The sequence below is a fragment of the Ambystoma mexicanum genome, chromosome 12 (genome assembly GCF_040938575.1).
Source record: "Ambystoma mexicanum isolate Mex_15411 chromosome 12, UKY_AmexF1_1, whole genome shotgun sequence".
Taxonomy (NCBI): domain Eukaryota; kingdom Metazoa; phylum Chordata; class Amphibia; order Caudata; family Ambystomatidae; genus Ambystoma; species Ambystoma mexicanum.
In genome coordinates this window covers 499,085,640-499,110,169 of record NC_090936.1, presented here as the reverse complement: position 1 = coordinate 499,110,169, position 24,530 = coordinate 499,085,640, and the positions used below count along the sequence as shown (strand labels likewise).

At 47.3% G+C, this 24,530-nt stretch overlaps 1 protein-coding gene across 1 annotated transcript in view; it reads left to right on the top strand.

The window, feature by feature from the left end:
* AGBL3 (AGBL carboxypeptidase 3) overlaps nucleotides 1–24,530 on the top strand; it is a 2,309,829-nt gene that overhangs the window by 1,101,241 nt on the left and 1,184,058 nt on the right. Inside the window, exon 12 of the mRNA XM_069628782.1 lies at nucleotides 12,045–12,111. Within this exon, the coding sequence (XP_069484883.1) occupies nucleotides 12,045–12,111 (67 nt within the window). The remainder of the gene's footprint in view (nucleotides 1–12,044; nucleotides 12,112–24,530) is intronic.

Genomic DNA, 24,530 nt, shown 5'->3' with positions numbered 1-24,530 from the left:
AAAGGTTACCTTGCGGCGCTTTCCATTTTCAAGCGCTCATCAGAAGAATGCTCTTACTTCAAAATTCCTTTGATAACACAATTCTTAAAAGGTCTCGCTAATGTGTTTCCTCCTCACCCATTTCAAGTACCGATTTGGGATCTAAATTTAGTCCTAAAATTCTTAATGTGTGCCCCTTTTGAGCCTATGCACACGTGTCCATTAAGATTACTAATGTCGAAAACAGACTTTTTAGTTGCTCTAACATCAGCAAGAAGAGTGAGCGAATTGCAGGCACTGTCTTCTGGGCCACCCTATACTGTGTTCCATAAGGACAAAGTTGTATTGAGGGTTAAACCATAATTTTTACCAAAAGTAATATCTGATTTTCATTTAAGTCAGAAAATTGTTTTACCCTCATTCTATCCTCCATCTCATCCTTCTAAGGAGGAAGAAAGATTACACATACTGGATCCAAAAAGAGCTTTAAGCTTTTACATCTCTAGACTTAGAGTGGACAACCAGTTGTTTATAGGCTACACAGGAAGGAAATTGGGTCAATCGGTAACAAAACAGACAATTTCACGCTGGATCGTACTTTGCATTTCAGAATGCTACAGACTAGCACAAAAAGACCCACCAGAAGGGTTAAGGGCTCATTCCACCAGAGGCATCGCCTCTTCCACGGCCTTTCAAAGAGGTGTCCCAATAAGGTCCATTTGCGAAGCAGCAACTTGGTCTTCACTTCACACCTTCTCAAATTTCTATAGCCTGGATGCTTCCCAGTCTAGGGAGCTGACTTTTGGAAAAGCAGTGCTTTATTCCGCCATCTAAAAGCATTGGTGGGGAAAAAATCTGACCCCTCCTCCAGAGAAAGTATGCAAAATACTGCTTTGGGAGTCTATCTAAGATGAGGAATACGTTGGAGGACACAGTCCACTCGAAGAACAAGTTACTTACCAACTGGTAACGTTCTTTCGATTGGATGTTCCTCCAATGTATTCCTCATCGCCCTCCCAGCCTACCCCTCTGTAGATTTTTTTGGGTTATTGCCATCTCAAATCTCGCAAGGCTGATACCTGTCTGCCGGCACAATCTACACAGTACAAGATCACAGGCAAAAAAAGGGGGAAAACAGAACTGAGGCCAATGGGCGCCTCGCGTGCTACTTATACACCCGATGACGTCCCCCTCAACGGAGGCCTTCGAGGGTCCATCGACTCGACGACATCGACGCAGGGCGCCCTCTGCCGAAAAAATTTCCGAAGAGCAGCAGAGCTGGATGGAATACATCTAAGATGAGGAATACGTTGGAGGAACATCCAATCGAAAGAACGTTACCAGTTGGTAAGTAACTTGTTATTCTGTTGCCTTTCGCTTATCCCTACCACCTTCATGGAAGCGGATCCACCCAGTCTTTCATGTCTCATTGTTAAAACCATATGTTCCTTCATCCAGGAAAGACAAGAAGCCTCCTGTACCTGTCTTAATTGACGGCACCCCTGAGTACATTGTGGAACAGGTCTGTCACTCTAGATACCGAAGAGGATGTTTACAGTATCTTATACATTGGAAAGGACACTCAATAAGTACGCGTATTTGGGAACCGGCTGCTAACATTCATGCTGTCAGATTGTTCCAAAGATTTCATCGTCTTCATCCAGGCAAACCTGGGATACTTCCCCCTAGAGAAGGGCATACTGTCATGGTGTGTTGCATCCCGCGGTGGTCAATGTGGGGAAGGTGGAGATGCCGTCCTGCAATGGCACACCGTTACGCTGATGCGGTTTCTTTTCGTACTTCCAACGTGGCCACCGACACCCTTTGTAGGGGTAGTCCCTTGTTTGTCTCAACGTACCAAGGCATACTGTGTCATCGTTCCGCGCCCGTCTTCAGTACAACAGAACCTCATAAAAGAACTTCAGATACACAGAACTTCGTGTCTCAATGCTAAGGTTTGTTTACCCCAGTTCAGCGCTCTACCTTGTTTCAGCTTTCTTTTGTTTCCACACCGTGTGAACTCTTCCTTGGGGTCTTTCTCCTACCGTGCCTCCCCTTTTTCTAACCTTCTGCTCCTGCTAATTACCCGCTCCTTTGGCTGACCCATTTTTGGAAGCCTGCTGTTTACTCAGGAAACTGCTCAGCACTACCACCTATACTCTGGATTGTACATCTTTATCAACAGAGGTTTTTTCCCTTGTTTGTTTTTTCCCCTCTTTTGGAGGTTAGCTCCGGGCGCAATCCCTTCCGTAGCAGTCTTGCTGGATGGTGTGGTGTCCCGAGAGGACTGCCCTTTCTGCAGGACTCCTGTTTGAGGCAGAAATACCGACCTGTTCATTTTCAAAGAATCTACCTTTGGCCTAGCCCCACATGGGCAGCCATTTGTGGAACTGCAACTCTACCTCAGGGGGGGGTGGACCACTCTGGCCCCCCTGCAAGTATATCTCAGGGTGGTTGTGCACTGTGTTACTGCCAAATTGCTATGCTATGGACACACAAACATACCCTAATGCTAAGAATAGACACAAGATGAAATAACATAATACACAAAGAGAACACATGAATCGAATCAATAATAATAATTCAATAATAAACACACTTGTATTCCTGCATAACAAGGCATGATAAATCAGTACTGGCAAAGCAAATTTATAACCCTTTCTACATGGGTTTGAACTATAATGCAAATTCTGTGCCTTGCAACCTATTACCATTCTACATGCATTGTAGCCTAATAACAACAAATGCTAATAGCAAAATACATGTGGCAAGTGTCAGCATTCCTCTCCAATCCACACCACACTTCACTCTCTCATAAGACGATCCCTGTCTGATCTCCCCTTCTATCAAACCCACAGCTCTGTGTGAGTGTATGTCCTAATTCCCCATTTGCACGTGTCGTAACAATCGGTTAGGCCTTAAACCATACTACCCATTTGCAAGAACTGCAGGCAGCACCGGGCCCCTCTCTCTCTGCTTCCCTCAGTGATCTGCAGCTGCTGCCAACTCTCTGCCAGATTGATCTGAAACTCTGCTCCCATCTGCTCTCCCAGAATGCGTCACTCTGCCAATCCCCGATCTGGTTCTCATCCCAAAAAGCTTCCGATCTCCCAAGCTGGTCTGCCACGATTTCATCCCAAACTGCATCCGAAACGCTTCTCAAAGTACATCTCTCTTCTGCTCAAACCCTCACCCTAACTTATAATAATAAGTGATATACATAAATCTCTATGGTAACATCCTCTCTAAGCTAAGATTCACTCTTGTCAAGCCAGCATTTCTAATCCAGGCAAGCGTCGAAATGTCTGCACATACGTGTAATGTCCCCAGTCACTGTGACATTACAAACCAGTTCATACTGCTTTCAAACTGCGTCTCCCCTATCTATAAACATACCATCCTCCCATCCAGCTAAAGTCTTCAGCTATAAGCTTGCTCTACCGAAAACTGTGCAAAGTCCTCACTCCATTCAAATGCTTCCAACCTTCTGTCTGTCTCAGAGCAGGCCCAGGGCCTGATAAGCCAGCCAGTGTCATTCGCTTCTATTCGGCCAAAGTTACGACCTTCCTGCCAAGACTCTGTTGACATTCTTCGATTCATAGTCTACCATAACAATCCTTCCGCGGAACGAACAGCTTCTAAATGGCTTCAGAGCCAGCTACATGCATTAGCGCCTAACAACATTCACTCAAACCAAAGCGCTACATAATGGGGACTCAATGCATACTAAGGGCACACGTCCATGCGTGTCTAAATGCATACATAATGATATATGTCAAACCAAGGCCTCTTCATATAACAGGGCCTATTTCTCTCTTCAAATGCGTACAAAATGGCAGAATAATAAGGATAATGGATAACTAATATCACTAATGGGAATGAAATGATGGATAAATGAATTACTAATGATAACATACCAGGTAAACATAATAGCTGGTTTTATAGACCTAGCCCACCTGGTAAGCAGTCAGCCAAACCACAAGTAAGCTCTAAACCTGACACAGGAATAGCGTAGGAGCTTTTTGACTGGGACAATGCTTTTTTTGGACTTGCATGAACTTCCTGACGAGCACCCAAGTTTCTTTAGTTTAATTAGGGAAATCCATTCGAGTTAAGGACAGATGGGTTGGTTTTTTCATTAAAAATAGAAGCCCTGGAGGCCACCAGGGGGCGCACAGGCAATGGCTGCCTGATTCCTGAGCTCTCTCAGTATCCAGGCCGCAGCGAGGATTGAGCCCCCCCCCGCAACTCCCCCACGGAGAACAAGAGAGCCGGACCACGCCGTGAACCACCGGGGCCCCCACCGAGAGGAACAGCGTCGCTCGGGGTCCCTCCGAAGGCAGAGATCCAGCTTCACGGCTTCTGCCGCGAACTGCCTCAGGAGGCCCGGGCGGCTGCGGAGTCGGGGGAGGAGCCGCGACCCGCCAGGCTCGGAGGACTGCAGAGGAGGAACCGGTTCCCCACGCCGCAACAGGCCCCCAGCCCCACGCGAACGGACTGCGGAGCGGGGCCCCCGATCCCCCAGGGGTCCGGACCCAACACACCCGATTGAGGCGGCGGCCTCCCCTCTCTCTTCCTGCGGCGACGGGGCTGGGAGTCCCCCCCTCCCCCGCCATTGCACCTGCTGGCCCCGAGAGGCCTCTGGAGCTCCGGCACTGGGCGGGGGAAACAGTGAGACCAGGCAGTGACACCCCTGCAGGGGGGGGGTGCATCCTCTGCCTTTGCCCTTGTTGGGGCCCCCGCCGCCAGCAGTGGGATACACGGCGGGAGTGGGGTGCGCTCTGAAGGGCCCCCACCAACACCAAATACAGGACGGGGCCACAGCCCAACACCCTGCGGAGAGCAAGGCAGCCCCCCTCCCTCCCAGGAGGGCATAGAGGACACCGGAGGCCCTGGGGCATTAGCTCTGGGTGCGAGGCCCCCGCCAGAAGCGGGCGGGGCGTGTGCCCGCCCAGCAGCAACTCCCCCAAGCACTGCAAGGATCTACTAAAGTGAGAGGGGGGCAGCCCCCCCTTTCACCCTTCTTCCCCCAGAGGGCCCCTCCACCAGTGCAGCACCGGAGATCCGGCGAGGGGATCTCGCAGCCCCCCACAGAACTGAGGCACACCCATCGGCGAGCCCGGGGTAACCTGATGCGCTGGCAAAGGACCTTACAAAAATACCGCTACCAAGAGCCGGTCTAATCGATAGCGGCCCGTCCCACGTCAGTGAAATGGCCCATACGGAGGCCTCGGCACCCTCAACGGTGGCGATGGAAAGGAGCTTCGCTTCAATCTTACAAGAGATAAGGGACATGCGCTCCGACATTGCCCAAAAGCTTGAAAAAATGGATCGACGGGTTGACAAAGTTGAGGACAGACTCCTTCAGGTCGAATCCAATCAATCGTCTGCAACAACCCTAGAAGTGGAGACAAACATGAGGCTATCTGCCCTGGAGAAGAGGGAGGAGGAGGAGGAGAGGTCGAGACAAATGGACGATTTTGAAAATAGGGAACGGGGAAATAACCTCAGAGTCTTTGGGGTCCCGGAGGCTGAGGGGGAGACAGAAAGATAGGTTACCCGAGTGGTGCGAGACGTCATAGCCCTCCTCTTTGATGAAGAGATGACCACTAAACTCACATTTGATCGGGTGCACAGAGCGGGGGGACGGGCAGGGGGACCCAGATCAATTCTGGTCTGGTTCCACTATTATTCAGAGAAGACACGGGTGCTGGAGGCAGCCAGGAAAGCTCAGGAGATAACGTATAACAACTCTCAGGTCTCCATTTTCCAAGACCTCTCCGCATACACATTGGCTAAACGTAGGATGTGCCGACCCCTCACGCAGCTGCTGAAAGAGAAGGGGGTAAGGTACAGATGGGGCTACCCCTTCTCCCTAGCCTTTGAATATCTGGGCCAGCGGACGATGTTGACCACGGAGGAGGACATCAAGGGAGCCATCCAGGACTATGTGACAAAGCCAACCCCTCGAAGGGAACCAACTGGGCCGGTCTTAGGTGGAGCAAACGGTCCGGGCCCATCTAGCGAAAGAAGAAAGAAATCTGGTGCACGGAAATTCAGGAAAATGAATACGCCCTCGCCAGCTAAGGAGGGGGAGCGAAATGATTCTGAGGGATGAGCACCTGGGGGTCCCAGCCAGTGACGGAACGTGAGTGAGGATAACAGAGACGAACAAAGTGATTTGTCCGCCTACTGGTCGGGTCCTGAAAATTTGGAGGCTATGCCGAGCTTAGAGTCTCCCTGAACAGCCAGTATAGCAGGGGAATTCGAGGGGACGTCATCGGAGGTTGCGGGGGCTCACAAAAACGGGTCTTGAAATGATCGCATGGCCGAGGAGGGCGGGCTGGTGGTCCGGCCAAAATGCCAGAAATGGCGGAACTATCTGGCTGGATGCCGGGGAGGGGGGTGGGGGTACATGAACTAGTTGGGGTTTGTTTGGTAGTGGGATGGGGGGGCATTTGGGAAAAAGTTCTAATAGTGTCCAAACGGTGAGACAGGGGGAGCGAGAAGGGAGAAACGGTGCGATGTGGATGACCAATAGAGAAGGAAACATAGACTATGGCTGAAGGCCAGCCGGCCCTGGGCGTGGGTACCCTGAATGTGCGGGGGCTGAACACCCCCACGAAGAGGTCTTTGGTTAGCAGGGAGTTCAGGAGGGTGAAACTTGACCTACTGTTCTTTCAAGAGACACACTGGGCAAGGGGGAAAGAACCCAAAATGCGAGGGGGTGAATCGAAGAAGTCTTTCATGCATCCCATAAGGGGAAAAAAAGAGGGGTGGCCATACTGGTAGCAAGGGACATGGGTTTCGAGAAGGAGGCCATCCTGAAAGATCCCGAGGGCCGATACCTGTTGGTCCGGGGCTCCCTACAGGGCTCCCCCCTAACCCTGGCAGTAGTGTATGGCCCGGACGAAGGACAGGCCAAATTCTGGGAAGAAGTAAGAGACAGGCTCAGACTGTTCATGCAAGGCCCACTGGTGGAGGGAGGGGATTTCAATATGGTCCTGGACCCAACCATAGATAGAAAGCGGGTAGGTCCCCAAATCCTCAGACCCGCGGATGAAGCAATGGCGCTGAATTTTCGGTGGGTGGATGGGGACCTGGGCCTGACGGATACAATCCCAACCCCCAGGACAGGGGCCCCCTCCTTTACCTACTATTCGGCCATCCATAATTCTTTCTCCAGGATAGACTACATCTTGGTGGGCGAGATCCTCCTTCCATACGTTGCAGGCTATAGGATAGATCCTGTCCCCTGGTCAGACCACGATCTGGTCCGAGTTACCCTAGCGGTGGGTTGGTGTAGAGAACGCAGAGGGCGCTGGAAATGCAATGACGCCCTATTAAAGGATGAGGTCCACGCCCAAGAGGTTTTGGACTCCATAACAGAGTTCTTTGAACATAATGATAATGGGGAGGTAGCCACGCACACTCTATGGGACGCCTTTAAGGCAACCCTACGAGGAGTCCTCATAAAAATAGGTGCTTTGAAAAAAAGGGAGAGAGAGGCCCGGGAGAAAGCCCTGCGAGAAAAAATAGCCCACCTCCAGCCGGAGGGTTCCCCGGAACAAGCCCTAGAGCGTGACCGGGTTGCGGCGCTGGAGGACTACAGGCTCCAGCTAAAAGACCTACTACTACATAAAACAGAGAGGAGTCTCCAAATGGTTAAGCAGAAATATTATGATAAGGTGGACAAGGCAGATAGAATCCTAGCCTGGGAGTTGAGGGAGGTCCAGAGAAGTAGAAGGGTGAAGGAGGTGAGGGACGCCCGGGGGTGCATGGGCGGCGACTCCCCCCATATTGAGAGGCCTTTCGCCAATACTATAAAACCCTCTATTCGTCTGAATATGACGGAGATGATACCCAGATAGAAGACTTCCTGAACTCTATACAGATCCCATCCCTTTCAAGGGAGATGGCAGAGGGGCTGGAGGGCCCGGTAACCAAGGATGAGGTGGATAAGGTGATTAGTGGGATGAAGGTGGGAACCTCTCCCGGGTAGGATGGCTTCATTGTTTATTTTTACAAGAGATTTCGCTCCTCCCTGGCCCCGTACCTAGTGAGAGTTTTTAACGCTGCGCTGGAGGGGGGCATCCTCCCCGAGTCCATGATGGGGGCTATAATAGCAGTTTTGCCCAAAGAAGGAAAGGACCCTGCAGAATGTTCATCCTATCGCCCCATATCGCTGTTAAATATTGATGTTAAGATCCTGGCTAAGGTGGTGGGGAGGCAGATGGAAGGAATAATGCCGAAGCTAGTCCATGGGGACCAGGTGGGTTTCATTAGCGGAAGGCAAGGGTCAGATAACATCCGCAAAACAATAGACTTGGTCCACTTCGCTCAAACAACGGAGCTCGACGCATGTGTCCTCTCCCTAGACTCGCAGAAAGCCTTCGACAGAGTCGAGTGGCGATACATGGAACTCCTCCTCCAAAGAATGGGCTTCGGGCCTCACATCATGGGCTGGGTGACTGCCCTCTATAGAGCTCCCACGGCGAGGGTCCAGGTTAACGGGAAGCTGTCCGAATCTTTCCCCCTCACCGGGGGGACAAGGCCGGGCTGCCCGCTCTCCCCCCTGATATACGTTCTTACAATGGAGGCTCTGGCAATAGCGATTAGAGCTCACCCGAACATCAAGGGTATTCGAAGGGGTGAGGTCAAATTTAAGCTTTCCCTATTCGCGGACGATATTCTGGCCTATCTGGTGGACCCTGTCTCCTCGCTTCCCCCCTTCCTGGCCCTGCAGGCCTCATTTGGTCACTTCTCCGGCCTGAAAATTAACACTGCTAAATCTGTCTTGCTCCCAATGAGAATAAAAGACCCAGCGCTAGACCCTCTAGACAGGTTTCACGGGATTAAAGTGGAGAGTGCCGCTGTACGGTACCTGGGGGTTCTTCTCACCAGAGACATAATGAAACTGGATTCTGCCAACTATGACCCCATGATGGCAGAGATAATATCCGACTTGAGAGATGGGGTAAGATGATCCTCTCATGGTATGGCCGGATGACTGCAGTAAAGATGTACATATTGCCACGGCTCCTGTACGTTTTCACGGCACTCCCGACCAGCGTCCCAGCACAGACCTTTAGAGATCTACAAATTGGGGTTCAAGCCTTTGTATGGCAGGGGAAGACCCCGAGAACCGGGAGGGCCACTTTGACTCTGCCGAGGGAGGAGGGGGGATTTGGGTTGCCGGACTTCCACCTTTATTTCTGTGCTGCCCAATTGCGCGTCCTCCTGGAGCATATGAAAGAGGGTCTAGGAACGTATTGGTCATATTTGGAGGATATGGAGGCCCACCCCCTAAAGGTCCGTGACCTCCTATGGGCCCCACGCAGGTCGATTCCGAAACATCTAAAGACCCATCCGGCCCTGGGAGTCCTCTGGGACATCTGGAAAGAGGGCCCCCGTACTGCATACCTTACCACATGGCCGTCCCCGATGACCTCTCTCTGGGGCCAACCCCTAAAATTGGGAAGTAAAGGATTCCGACACTCTCAGAACTGGTCAGACATGTGAATGGAATGGGCTGGGCAGATGTTCAGGGAGGGCGAATTCCTACCCTACGAGGACCTGAGGGACGCGCTCGGTCAAGGGTCGCTTTCCATCTTTGAATACCTCTGCCTTAAGGGTATCCTCTGTGACCAGTCATGGGGTCCTAACCTGAGGAGAAAGTTGACCCCCTTCGAGAAGCTCCTTGACTCGGCGACCTCGAGAAAGGGGGCGGTATCCAGTATGTACAAAATTCTAAATACTTATAATCTTCAAGGTAGGAGGGGCTTCCGCACGTTCTGGAATGACCTGGCAGGTGAAGAAATCTGAGGACACCTGGGCTAGAATATTCAAAATAGCTTTTCATGGAAACCTCTTCACCACAGACATGGAGCACAACTTTAAGATGTTACAGGGGTGGCACAGGGACCTTGCAAAAATGTCGAAGATGTTTCCGGGGGTGTCCCCAAGGTGCCCGAGAGGGTGCGGACAAACAGGCTCCAGAGGCCACATGTGGTGGCTCTGCCCGAAAGTACAGGACTACTGGGGGTCAGTGATTGACTGGATAGCGGAGGTAACGGAGGAACTCTTACCACTTGATCCCCTAACGATGTTACTGGGTCTCCCCCCGGAGGAAACGGAACTATACCGATATCCAAGGATGTGGGAAACAATGTTGAGGGCGGGCAGAGTAGCTCTTGCTCAGAAATGGAAGAGCCCGGAAAGCCCCTCCAAGGCGGATTGGCTGAAAAAGGTGAAAAACATGTTTTTGACGGACAAACTAACTGCCATGGTAAATAACGATACTAGCTCCTTCCTCACGAACTGGTATGGCGTGCAGCAATCCTGGGGTTGGAACGTCCACTGAACTTGAAGTAAGGTCCCCGGCCCGAGTGGGATGGGACTAGCCCCGGCATGCATGACAATCGACCAGGGAGCCCACGACCTGGGGAATGGCGGCAATACGCCAGATGGTGCCACGGTCACTACTCGCATCATTTCTGAGACACAGGATTTGAAGAGAACATTAGGAGTCTCCCTAGGCGGCAGCACGGATCTGGACAGGGGGCAGGGGGGTGGGGGGATGGTGGGAGGGAGGGGCAAGGGGTTTCTCGGTTCGTTTATTTTGTCAGTTGTATTAAAATGCTAATAAAAACTAAAGTTTAAAATAAAATAGAAGCCTATAGCGATCAGCATGGCACCACTTAGTCTCTGAATTTGCGCCACACCTTCCTCCGCCCAGTCTGATCGGTCTTCCTTCTCCCTTTAACTCACCAGAAACCCACACTGACACCATTCCCTAGGTCCCTTTTATTCTCCTCCCAGTCCCATTGATTCTGGCATCCAACTGGTTCACCAGGCCAATCTGTCTTCCTCCTTCCCTAGGGTCACTTCTTAAAGGTGAGGCTTTATAGCGCCTCTTAAGCTCTGCCCCCTCCTCAAATGCAGCTCTGCCGGAGTTTGGAAATAGAGATCCGTGATAAACATATTCAATTGCGAATTTCCTTTTTTGATGGTCGGCAGGGTCATGTTTAGCCGGTTTGACATTCATCTCGCTCTGCCAGCTCGAGTTTTGTTGCTGCCTCATTCGTGAGTGGGTTGGACCTTCACTCCTCTACCTCTAAGATTTCTGGGCTCTGCCAAAAACACTGGCCAGAACACGTCATGGCGGGCATGTAAATGTAGTGCTCACTACTATGGAGCCATGCACATCTAGAGGGGACAGAGACTGGGGTCCTCCCAACTCCCTTATCGCCTCTGGGACAGGGTTGCCTCTGGCAAACATCATGGTAGGCCTCCTGCCCCAGGTTGAGTAGTGCTTGACCCTGTCACATTACCCCATTACCCTGACTGTCTGATGTGTTTGCCCATGCAGTATTTTGTGTTTTTACTTATAGGCCTTCTCCCTTCTTTATGGAAATAACTAATTGCTTTCTAGGCACAGCAAAGGGTTGTGATGCCCTTTGGAGCCCATCATAGTTAGCCTGGCCCTATTCCCCACAGTGCAGTTAGGTAAAATAAATGACAGAATGGTTTACTAATTTTCACCACAAGTTATTTCACCACTGTGAGTTCTTTCTATCTAGTTCTTATCCAGATTTGAATGCTTACCCCATTTATTGTGCCTTACACCAATCCTCTCAGTAAACGTAGAGCCAATTGTTAAAATTGTCTGTTGTGATAACCTCTACTTGTGTATTTTATTAATTCATATCCTCCATCTACTGCAAGAGTAAAAATGATTCTTGACACAATTCTGTTCAAACACAAAGCACCTAAAAGCAAATCAGGTTTCAGTGTTGCCATTTATAAGTCTCCTCATTCACTTAGGCGTTGGCTAGGCTGGATTCAGCCTTGTGCGCTAAATGTAAAGGGCCATTATACCTGCTACGTTTTCATGTTTTGCGAACTATTGTGCATGGTTTGCAATGCTAGCTCATGCAGAATGAAGACAAATATTTGCAGTGTTCTGAATGTTGGTGGGCTTGGAATATGTGAGGTTCTTCCTTGGTTGATGCAAGATATTCCTACCCTATGTGATTAATTACTGCTGCTATTGTCTTTTCCAGCACTGAGGGTTCAGACAGTTCGGAATCCAATGACCTCCCTGCACATCTGCTGGACATGGCATCCAAGGTATGCTCAGTGCTTCTACCATTATGAATGGATGGAAGATATCCAAATATGTATGTTTGAATTGTAAACAGCAAATTAAAGAAATTGCAGTTTTGGCTAGCTGGTCAAAGTCATCCAGAGCTCTCACTCAGATGCACCATATGTACATAGTTATTTTGTATATGTTGTAGGCATTCAAGAATACCAGACTTTTGTTAACAGAATGACAATGTCTCCTCATTCTCTGTTCAATGTGAATTTTTATTGGACCTTGTGCAGTTACTGTTTTCCTATATTTAATGTATCATCTAATGTTCATCATAGTACGTTTTTTTATGATCAATTGATTGAAGACTTGTGTCATCAAACTATATGATTCTTTGTCAATTAAAGGAATTGATGGAAGAGCACCATAAGGAATGAAGTCTGCAGCTTTATTTGACTCAACACAGGAAACCTCACCCAGCCTGGAAAGATTGATGGCTCTGTCTCGATTGGGGGTGGTGGTGCATGGCCTTAGTTGTCAGAGAAATTTGTCTGGTTAGTACCGATAACAAACAAGACACCGCCATGCTAACTATTTACACGACCCCCAGGGACCGCTGTTGATCTTAGAGGGACAAGTAGCACTCAACCTCATGAGATCAAGCAATAACAGGTCTGGGATTCCCATAGATACCCTTGCTTCACGCACTCTACACTGAATGGATCACAGGGTGCCTACCCTTTACCAACAGGTGCAGGTAACCCACTGTGCCCCATTCACAAATGGGAATTGCATTTATTTACCATGAACAGGGAATTCCCAGTAAGTGTTGGTCATAAACGTGCATTAATTAAGTCCCTGCCCTTTGTACCTACTGCCTGTTGATACAACAATTGTAGGGTTTAGTGAGGACCTTGGATTGGCCCTGCCGGGTTAGCCACAACACTGGCCAAGTGCCGAAAGGACAATTGAACTTGATTATATAGAGCTGGGGTACTCAAACATTTTCTAGGTGGGGGCAACAAGTTTGGTTTGGACTTTGTCGCATTGATGACTGGTCACTGCCTTCACTCGAAGCGCCCCCGAAAATGAATACTTCAGTTTCAATAGCAGTAGGGTTTCCAAGTATCCAAAAAACAGTATTCTCACAAGCACATTGAGCCAATAATATTGATAAAACATGAAATTATTTAAATACCACTTCATGTGCACATTATAGGTACAGAGGATTTTTCTTGATCACCACCAGTGGCAATCGGAGGACTGCTCCTCCGTCATTTATGGTTTGCAGTTGTCGTGGTTGTAACAGCAGTGGATTTCCTGAAATGCCATTGGCTTTATTTCAGTAAATTCACACCTAGCATGTAAAACGTATTCCTTTTGTATCAATTTCCATCTTCTTATTGATGGTGGAAATGATGTGTACTTGCCAAAATTATCACTACTATACATTATTCTTAAAGCAAAAAGAGTCACCCTTCACCTGTTTATGCATTACATAGTAAAGTTGGGCATCGGAGATGCTCACGTTTTCACCCCCTTACAATGTCTTATTAGAACAAGCGTTTTCCCTATATTGAAGCAGTGTGCTTCACTTCTGAATAGTCAACACATTTCAAATAGATCAGGAGAGATTTTACACGTTTTACCTCGATCTTATGGGTGGAGGGAACATTGGAGGTGTTCCAAATGCCCTATTTTTGTAATACAGAGGTATTTACCAGTTGCAAAATTCCAAGGTAATAATGTTGGGGATTATACACTCTCCCAGGCCTCTTATATAGTGATCGTTAAAATAGTCTGCATTTGTCTTAACACCACACCTGTAATAAGACCCCAGAAGAAGGATTTGACAGTTCCCCCAAGGGGAACCTTAGGTTGTAACTAGTGCCAAAAGGTGAATTATAATGCACATTGGGCAATTAACATTAGTAAAACTTGAAAAGATGAAAAGACCAACTTACAAGGAGGTTTGGGAGAGCTCCTACATGGAATAATTGTGAAAAACAAGCTTTGACAAATCATGCATTGTAATGCACCTTAGGCAATAACGCTGACAGAAAATGCATTGGGTTTTAAAAAAAAAAAATCACAGAAGTGATACTTTAGTATCATGCATTTTAAAGGAACCCGTCAGTGCTGCTCATGTGAGGCATTAACTGCAATTTTTGGGTATTACTGAGGCATTTGAGGCTCCTTGTTCCACCATCATTTAGAAAGACGTGTTTGGATCATTCTAACACCTTTCTGACAGCCGAACATCAGTGTATAGCAAATCCCTAGGACCATGCACTGAGTAGGTTCTCCAGGCCAGACATTTAGTATCTGGGTAAGAAGACATTTTTAGGTGCATACTCCGTCTGACAGAAGACCTCTTGGATAGATGTGGGACGGGCACTGCTCCAGCCCCTTCTGAATGTTGACATGCATTTTTGAAGGTTTGCTATGGATGTTATGTGTCCTTTGAGTCGATCCAAAGCAGGGGATAGATATATTCTTTTTTTTCAGTTGGCACATGCTATCCAGAAGTTGTCCAAATGTGAAATGCCACCACACAACATATAGTGAAACACCTGCCACCCCCTTTTTTTCCATCTAAGTAGGTTTTCCAAAAGAAGTACTAAAAGCCCAGGTTTCGACGTTCATGTCCAAGATTGTCGTAATTCAAAACTATTACACATGCAAGCAGTATATATCTCCTTATATCGGCCTCAGGCAGATGGCTTAGTCAAGCAATTCATTCAGAATCCAAGAAACATCTTAAGGAAGCTAAATCAGCTAATATTAGCACTTGGACAACCTGCTCCCCTGGGCTTTATTTGCATTGAGGGTTGCACCAAAGGCTTCAATAGGTTTAACTCCCTCCTGTAAACTCTGGCATGCCTTGGATATTCTTAGAGAAGTGCGGAAATATAAAGACACTCTTGGTCGGAACACAGCCCAATTTATTTAAGCTACTTGAAATGATGACTCTGGTAAGAGACCTGGTACACCAGCACCACCAAGCGAAGTAAAAATAACTTAACGATCATCAGGCTAGCCTACTGAAGTTTCATGCTGGAGATCAAGTTTTGGTTCTCCCTATATCCAAAAACAAGCTTCTAGCCATGGACCATACAGAATAACTGAGGTATTAGTCAATCTAAACTTCAGGGGGTACAACGTGTTGATTTTCAGAACACTTTGTAGATATAAAACATGAATTGGTTGGCATGGAAAGACCTAGATGACCCGACCCTGAGGGCAAGTGCCCATTCATTCATCCCCAAGCCTGCCATGACATCTCCCTTACAGAAAATAGTTTGTGGTTAATATACCACACTACGGTGTGCATACCCCTATTGGTGGTTCCATTCACTGCTTTTTCTTTTCTGGGATCAGACAGACCATGCCCCCACATCTGTCCACATACACACAGACTGCCACTTTACCTGCAAATGCTGGAGCTTTCCTCTGGGATAGGTGTTAGCATGTATGGAAAATCTAGACACATTAGGGCAGGAAGAAGGCCAAACTACAAGATGGCCAAAGGACAGGCGAAAATCTTGTGGCATAACCATTTTAGAGTTTATGGTATTTGGCATTAAGCAGTAAAATGCAAAAGATATAGAGACACAAAGGGCCTCCTTATGAGGTCCCTAGTCTGGTAAAAAATGCTGGGGAATTGCTGGTAATACTGGCGACAGCATTTTTATCAGACCAGGGAAACCAGAGTTTGCTGGTGAGGGTTCCAAACTACCCGCAGGCCTGACCTGCCGGTAGATCAGGCCCCTACGGGCAAAGAAATGCCAAAACCACCAGTGCCTGTCATTCCAGCAATCCTATCCGAATGGTAACTTTCCGCCGCCCATAATATCCTGGTAATACCGGGATATCAGGGGGCGGAGACGGTAGGCACACTTTCCCAGTATCCCACCGGAATTACCGGCGGGATACCGGGAAATTTATAATGAGCCCCAAAGTGTCTGTACCACACTTCACAGAAGTTGATGTGTGTAGATAAAAACAAACGGAATGTTACTACAGAGAACAGAGTTTTCCTGCACTGATAGCCATATGGGCTGACCAGTCCCGACCAAAACAGATAAGCTTAGCAAGTTAAGTGGGGTAAAAGGGCTTCAGAAAAGTGTCAAAACAATCGCAAACGGTAGGATGTCCCATTGATGTCTATGGATGGAAAGAGGACTCTTTCCTAACAGTTGCTTATCACATGTGTACAAAGCTAACCAGTAGTAATTATGTGAGGCAGAAAGCACCAGTCAAAGCTGGATGTCTTTGCCAAGAAAGATTCTGCTGAAACAACATATTAATCAACTTTTCAGTTGTTACCATGGATGTGGCTTCATCCAGACCAATACAACAACTGCAACAGACAGTGGCAACTGTCGACCTGACCTCTGACCTCAAAAGTGTAAGCCTCACAGCACAAAATTGAACAGCTGTATGGCTGAATGACTGAGACAGAGCGCCCCCTAAATAAGGTGAAAATGCTCTGCGTTCCCTGGAAGATAATGGGCCTCATTACAAGTCCGGCGGTAACCGTGCCTGGAATTCCGGCAGGTTACCGCCGGACTCGTATTACCATTCCCGCCTCTGTCATTCCCTGAATTACCGGGGCATTACGACCCCGGTGACCCAGGAATTCCGGAGGCAAAATTTGGTAAATCCCCATTCTCATTGAGTCCCATAGGACCATAGGACTCAATGGGGAAGTGGAAACACCGGCACCATCTCGTGATGGTGCCGGTGTTTCCACGTCTGCCTGCAGGCGGGTGGTGTTAAACCCGCCAGGTCAGACCTAGCAGGAATGACACCTCCCGCCTGCAGGACGCGAGATCACCCAGTATGGAAACAACAGTGGCAGCGGGTTTACCGCCACCGTTATTTCCATACCGGGTGACTCGTAATGAGGCCCAATGTTTCATCCTTATGTAAAGATCTGGATGCTGTAAGAGCAAAGGATAAATATCTTGAAAATTGCTCAAGTAGGAACTACATACTTCCCGACCTTTTGAGCAGACACATATTTCTAATGGATTGTGTCCTCCTATGGATTCTTCATCTTTGATATCACTGATATCCTGCCTGCAGTTCGGAAACTTTTTCAACAGCTTAGGCTGCAGTACGATCGGTGGGTCGATGTGCCTGAGTGGCTACCATCCCCACGCTCGGACATGACGTCACCGTTGGCATAAACAGCATGCACTGAGCCCATTGCTTCAGTTCTATTTTTCCGCATGCACAGCACGCTTCCGAATGGTTTGATTAACCTCAGTGTGATGATTCACGGGATCTCGTCAATTTTCCCTGGCGGGAAGCTCGTCTGTGTGGGTTTAGGGAGGTGAGCCCACTACGCAACATTCCCCCTAGGGGTGGAGGTAAGCGGGACTTCACGGGGAGAGACTCCCCTCTTGGGGATAGGGACTCCCATTCCATGAAGGAACTCCCTAACCCTCTACCCTACTTCAAGAACTCCAACCTGAACAGACCACTGTTTGCTATTGTAACACCTCTTCCCCCAACTCCATTGAAAACTACAACCACTGAGAAGAGGAAGTGTGAAGGAAGCATGAAGAGTGCCAACAGGTTGCAATCCACTCATACTAGGAAGAAGAAAAATGAAGGAGTAATAACAATCACTCCTCCATTGTAAACATACATCGCTGGGAAGAGTTGGAATCCTGAAGTCATGAAGAATACTCAGTGGAGACCATGGAATGTGATGAATCCAGTCAGACCATCACTAAAAACCCAGTATTGGCCTCCTCTCAAATGGCATGGGGGGGAAGGCAGCCGCTACCGGATCCTAGACCTGGGGGCGGTATTATGTGGGCGGATCACATGGGAAGAGACTCAAATCAGGGGGAGGCAGTGACTTCAACTCATGATTTCCCATGCTACCTGAAGTATTAATGGCATATTCTAAGGTAGAACAAACTAATGAGAATACTATGCAAACCACTATGGACTTCTGTATCTATAATGCATGTGGTACTGGGACGAAGAAGATGTACTCAGTTAATGAGAATCAGAGGTACCTTTGAACAGAAGGTGTAGTCTAGATGTTGTATAACAAGACCCCTGAGCGGGACATTTAAACCCAAGAATGGGCTTCAGGTGAGGAAAGGTGTGGCAGGAGTAATAATAGAACAAGAATCAGTCCGGAGAATGGCGCAGCAGCTGAAGAAAGAACTCCAGCAGATGCCGACTTGAGCAGAGAAGTCGTGTGAACCTGCAGAGTGTGTGAAGCAGAAATCTGCGTCGTAAACGGCAATGGGAGAAGAGGCCAACCGTATGGGAAACGTGTTTCCAGTCCGACATGTGCTGCATCAGTGAGCGGAAGAATGCAGAGATGCAACAGAGCTGGCAGAACTCCGGAGAGGAAATAGGCAGAGGAGCGAGCTAAGTGTAGTAACTTCACTGCAGCTGCAGAAAGTGTAGCAGAGACGCTTCGACAGATCAGTGAGTTGGCCTAAAGTCAAAGGTGACCCAGCATTGTCCGAGCAAAACACTTTGCAGAAATGAATGATTTTAAATACCGAACTGATAAAGTGAAAAGACAAGGGTACAATTCTCCTTCTCCAGCATGGTGTCTGACATGGATTCACATGCTCATGAATATTCCCTGTCGTCAGGCTGGGAATCCTCAGTAAAAGAAAAAAATTGTTCACTTTTGCTTTAAAACTGTATTTCTCATCTAAACCAATCACTTTCCTCTGGTCATACTGCTCCCATCGAGTGACAGTCCTCTCCCTAAGCTCCACCCCGATGGCCATCTCCAGATTTTTACTGCATGCTTCAGTGTCAGGAGTCCTTTTAGTGATCTGCAAGCTTTTTTCCTAATATTGTGAGTTTCTGATAAAATTGTAAAGTTTTTTACCGATTTTTTGACTTATCGTTCTGCTGGAGATGGACTACCGGCAGCGAGGATCCGCTGTTGGTGAAGATAAAGCTACATAGAGGCATCAGAGAAGGCCCATGTTTGGGTTTGGGCCTGCTTTGCACCTTTTAACCATGACCAAGGAGAAGAGATGCCTCTTCAAACTCTGCGCAAAATATGGACTAACAAACGTTTTTGTGGAGGATCGATACCATAAATGTCTTTATTGCCTGCGTCTGAACCATGATGTGGAGGGATGCAGGTTCTGCTGTTTTTTCGTAAAAGACCAAGAAGACCGCTACAGCAGGCTGGCGGCATGGTTGAAATCGGGTAAGGCCTCTGACTCGGCCTCTGGGCATGGTTATGCTTCCACAAGGGCCGGCCTCCCCATTATCGAACTCCCTCAGAAATGAGGTTGAGGTCCTTTGAGGACGCCTTGCCTGTAGTGGTCCAAAAGAAGGCAAGGCCACACGCCACTGATCCCACTGGGTTCACCGCCTCTGTGGGTCCTGGCTATGCAATTATTTTATGGATGTATGAATTCTTTTGATTTTTGAACTGGATTGGAATTTTTATGTTGTGTGAAAAGTTTGTATCAAACTTTCTGATGCTTGTGAATATGCTTAGAATCACATACTGTGCATATAGTCCGACATCTAGTGGTAACCGCAGAGTATTGCATCTTGTCTTTCGAGGATCGAAAGGGGACGTCGACATGGGCATGCCTGTAACACTATCCCTAATGTGACGTGTAGTGTACCCAAGATCCCTCACGCGTTGAGGTCCCTCAGAATGTTTGTTTCTGCCCAGCTAGCTGGTCGCCTTATGCAGAGCTATTACTTAATAATTGCCAGTTCATTGTTGCAAGGAAGATAGTTCTCAGGTGCCTGAAAGGAGACTCGTGACTGCAGGTGCCTTCCCAGATGATAAATGAATGAATACATAATGGTTGTGAAGGACACAGTGAGATATGCGAGAAGGTCAAGGCAGCAGCATTGCCAAAGCGCAGAACAAGGATGTAAAAACGATACCTTCACTGAAAATTAAGGCACTTGATCCAGTGGTAAAGTGCCTGAGTAAAACGCATAAAAAAGGAGAAATTAATTTCAGGGTGCAGGCTCTCAGTCACGTTTTTTTTAATGCAGCTATTCATTGTTAGACGTTACTGAGGATGTATGTTCTGCACTGTACTAAATAAAGTTTTTTTTAAAAAGAGGAAAAAAAAGATAACTTGGAGGTTGTGTTCCAGAATTTGCAATGCGTATCAAGATGAAAGTCACAGAATGAGCAGGTGTGAGGGATGGAGGCCTAATTGGGGAAACAGATTGTGGTGTTTCATGGGTTGTAGCAACATTTTGACCCTATTGCCTTCTGCTCACTACATGATTGGTTCGTCTTGGTGTGATGTTACAGTCTGGTCTGCCTGGAAAGTCATTGTACAATTAGAATAAGCCCTTCTTATCAGTTACAACGTGAAGGATGCGAACCAATCGGAACAATGTATTTTGTGTTGTCCAAGCAATTATGTCATCTTTGAGGGGTGGTATTTTGATGGTAACGAGTAATGAAACTTCCCATTATATTGCTGAATGTGTGATGATATTTAGGGGTTTAGTGACGGGTAGCCAATGGAAATATTAGAATTATTGTTGCATTTGTAGAACATGTTAATTATGTGGCTTTCACCTATAAATATTGCTACCCAGTGTGAGAATGTTGAGATGTTTTTTTCCAGTTCAGTTCCACACAGCTGTCTGACTCTCCGGCCATATTTGCAAAAAAAAAGCAGGTTTTTTTCCTGCTATTTGCGCACTCTATTTTTGTCAATTTTTGCCTTATTTTTGGATTACTTTGGGGTACTTTCCTTTACATTTAGAGGCCCCAGCAAGATCTGCAGTGCCCCTGGGGATCTGGGGTGCTCCCTGCCGCATGCCCTGGTCTGCCGCGCCAGCCTACAGAGAACAGTTATTTTGCACACAAACTGAGGAGGTGAGCAGACACTGAGTTGCTTGAGGGTCTGCCTGATCCCTTGGGTGGCCCGATATTCCTGGTGGTGCAAGCAGTTGTGATGGGAGACTCAAACTTAAGGGAATTCGGGGGACATATAACGTGAGTGGACTCTTGCATGAAAGCACAGTATTGTGGATTGTTGTTGTTTTAATGTGTTATTGATTGACTAGTAGATTGAGTGAAGGGATCTCCCCGAAGGTGGGGGAAAGGCAGCATTGCATAGTTTTGTATGCAGTTTTTATTGAAATATTGAGGTGAATCGCCCCAGTCGTAAGGAAGGATAACGTCAAATGTAGAAGAGTTGTGAACCGATGTGGGATCTCTTATAAGGGGAAAGACACTGCCATGTAGAAGTAGAAAGGGATCCCTCTGCCCCTGTGAGTGGGGGGCAATAGGAAGAAATTGTTGTAAATATTATTTCTTGATTTTGTTATAGTGGTGTATTTAGAGGTTTTTGTTTTGAGATGTGGATGGTTTGTCTAGTATGAGAAAAAAATGTAAAACTTTTTTGGGATTTTTTTTAAAAACACTTTATTTCTCATTTTCAACAAGGTACAATAAGAACAGAAGTAACAACTCAGGATTTTGAATTGCAAAATATAGAACAGCATAAAACGAATCAAAACAAAGATCCAACCCATAACCCTGTAATTTACCACATGAAAATGCATACCAATTCCAAACAAAAGCAAATGTACGAAACCAACGACAACAGACAAACAAGACCACACAAAACAACCACAAAGACAACACAGATCCCCTCCCCATAATATATCAATATAACCCAGAAAAACAAGAAAACCAATGCACTATACTCTTGAACCAAGTCCAGCTTCAACCATAAAGGTCATTAAAACTTCCCCACATATCCTCATAAAGGGATTCCTTGTTTTGTTTGCAATACATCATTTTCTCAAATCCGGATAAAATTAGAACGTCCGAAAGCCATTCTTCCACCCTCGGCTTCTTCCGTGTCTTCCAAACCCTCAACACCTGTTTAGCCGCCATCAACAGAACCTTGACTACTCCACACGATATCACCCAACTCACATCCCGTCCGCCATTATACAATAATAAGATAACCGCCAAAGGATTGCGTTGATAAACAATATTCCAAACCGGCTCTATCCTGTCAATAACATCTCTCCAAAAACGTTCCACTCTTTCACAATACCATAACTTATGTGTTAAAGTACCTTTCTCCTTCCCACAACCCCAACACTGATCACCATCCACCAATCTCAACTTACACATACGCACCGGGGTCCAATATATCCTGCCCAATATCCTCTGATGTATAAAGCGCAATTGCAAATCCAGTTTGGCAGTCGTCGGAACCCTCCAAATCAATCCCATTCCCTTGGCTTGAGTTCCCTGCCCAACTCCTCAGTCCAAGACAACCTCAGCTTGTCCCACGAGTCCAACCATTTACCATCAGGCTGCATAACTGCAGAAAAGCAGACACTCTTTGACGTCCAATTTCCAAAAAAACAAATTTCTCCAGCTTCCTCAAAAATGACGCGCCCAACATGTCTCTAAGCTCTGAGAGGAGACTCATCAAAATACCATATCTTCTCAATTCCCTGTTCCTTAACCCAAATTTCTCAACCAAACCTGCAAAAGGCACTACCCCTGCGGCATTCCACACATCACCAATTACCAAAACACCCCTCTGAACCCAACTTTTCCAATTTAGTACTCTATTGTTAAACTGTAGACCAGGATTATGCGAAAGGGAAGCCCCTTCATAAAGATGCAAACCTTGCCCAGTACCCAGTATCCATGACGACAAAGCCTCTTTAGTAGCCAAGACTGACTTCAAACAGTGCACTTTCCTAGGCAACTTCCCAAAAGAAAACAAACATTTAATATCATATGGCAGGAACCGCTGTGTCTCAATTTGTACCCACCACGGCACCCTATCCAGGACTTCACCAGTGTAATCAGACACTTTCTTCAATAAAAAACCACTACTATAATTCTTTAACACCGGGTACCCAAAACCCCCATCTTTAACCTTCTGGACCATGATATACCGTGGAATCCTGGCCCTCTTCCCAGGCCCCCACAAAAAGTCCTGAAATAACTTATCTATACGCCCAAACGCTCCCATTGTAAAATGCACAGGAAGAGACTGGACAACATACAGAACCTTCGGCAGCAAAATCATCTTTATAGCATTCATTTTACACCAAAGAGTCAGATTTATACGTCCCCATCTCATAATATCCCGTCTCAGAACCTCAATGATTTTATCAACATTATAACTCACTAGTTTCCTAAAATCTTGAGTAATATAGACACCCAAATATTTCACACTAAGATATTCCCATTTACAACGCCACCCCAACCTGTTCTCACAGCCACGAGAAGACTTCACCGGAAACACCACCGTTTTATCCCAATTGATCTGATATCCAGAGAGTTTACCCACTTCCTCAAAGACCTCCCTCAACACACAACCCCTTACAACAGGATTATCCAAAATGACCACAACATCATCCGCATAAGCCAAAGTTTTAATTTCCAAATCTCCAAGAGCAAACCCTCGGATACACCTCATTTGGCATATATATGCCAACAAAGGCTCCAACACCAAATTAAATAACAGCGGCGACAAAGGACAGCCTTGGCGTGTACCCCTAAACAACGGGATGGCATTGAAAACCCCTCATTCACCCACACCTTTGCCGATATACCCTTTTTGGATTTTTTAAACGTACATTAACAAGCAGGCCATGCACCGGCCTCACTGAGGTTCCCAAACTGCCCGCCACCCATTTCCCCCCCCCATCCCTTCTCCCTTTCCACCTCTGTCCGCTTCTATCTGGGGACCTTTAGGCAGTACTCTTTGGTGTATGAGGTTCACTCGGTACTTCTCCACGTGTTGGGGATCGCTGGTCGGTGACCGGGGACGAGGTCTGTGAAGAGATTGAGTCTGCTGTGGTAATCCAATAAGATATATAGGGTCCCCATATATCTGGGGGGCGAGCGTGCAGCGGTAGGGTCTTTACAAAGTATATTTTGACATCTTGGCAGTAGGTCACATCGTCTAACCACCGGTGGAGATTCGGTGGGGGTCCGCGGACCCAGTTAATTGCAATTCTTCTTCTTGCCAGCACCAACAGTAGGTTGGTTAGTTTCCTTCCGTATGCTGGCAAGTGTCTAGTTAGTCCCAGGAGCGCTAGAGTAGGTTTGGTGTCGAGTTGCGTGCCTATAATCGCTGATATTTTTTCCAATACTGCTCTCCAGAACGAGGCGATGTCTGGGAATGTCCATGCCACATGCATCAAGTCCACCACCGGGGCGGTACAGCGACTGCATGCTGCTGAGATTGTTGGTCGTTGTGCGTGGAGTTTCGCTGGTGTGTAGTAAATCTGGTGTAGGAAGTTGAAGTGTATTTACTTGTACCTCGTATTGAGAGAGACCTTTTGAGTTAACTGCAGTATGTAGTTCCAGTCTTCTTCTGCGATTGTACTCCCCAGTGTTTTCTCCCATCTTCTCTTGGGGTTAGTGGGTAACGCTGTCGTCTCGCTAAGGATTGATCTGTATATCTCTGATACA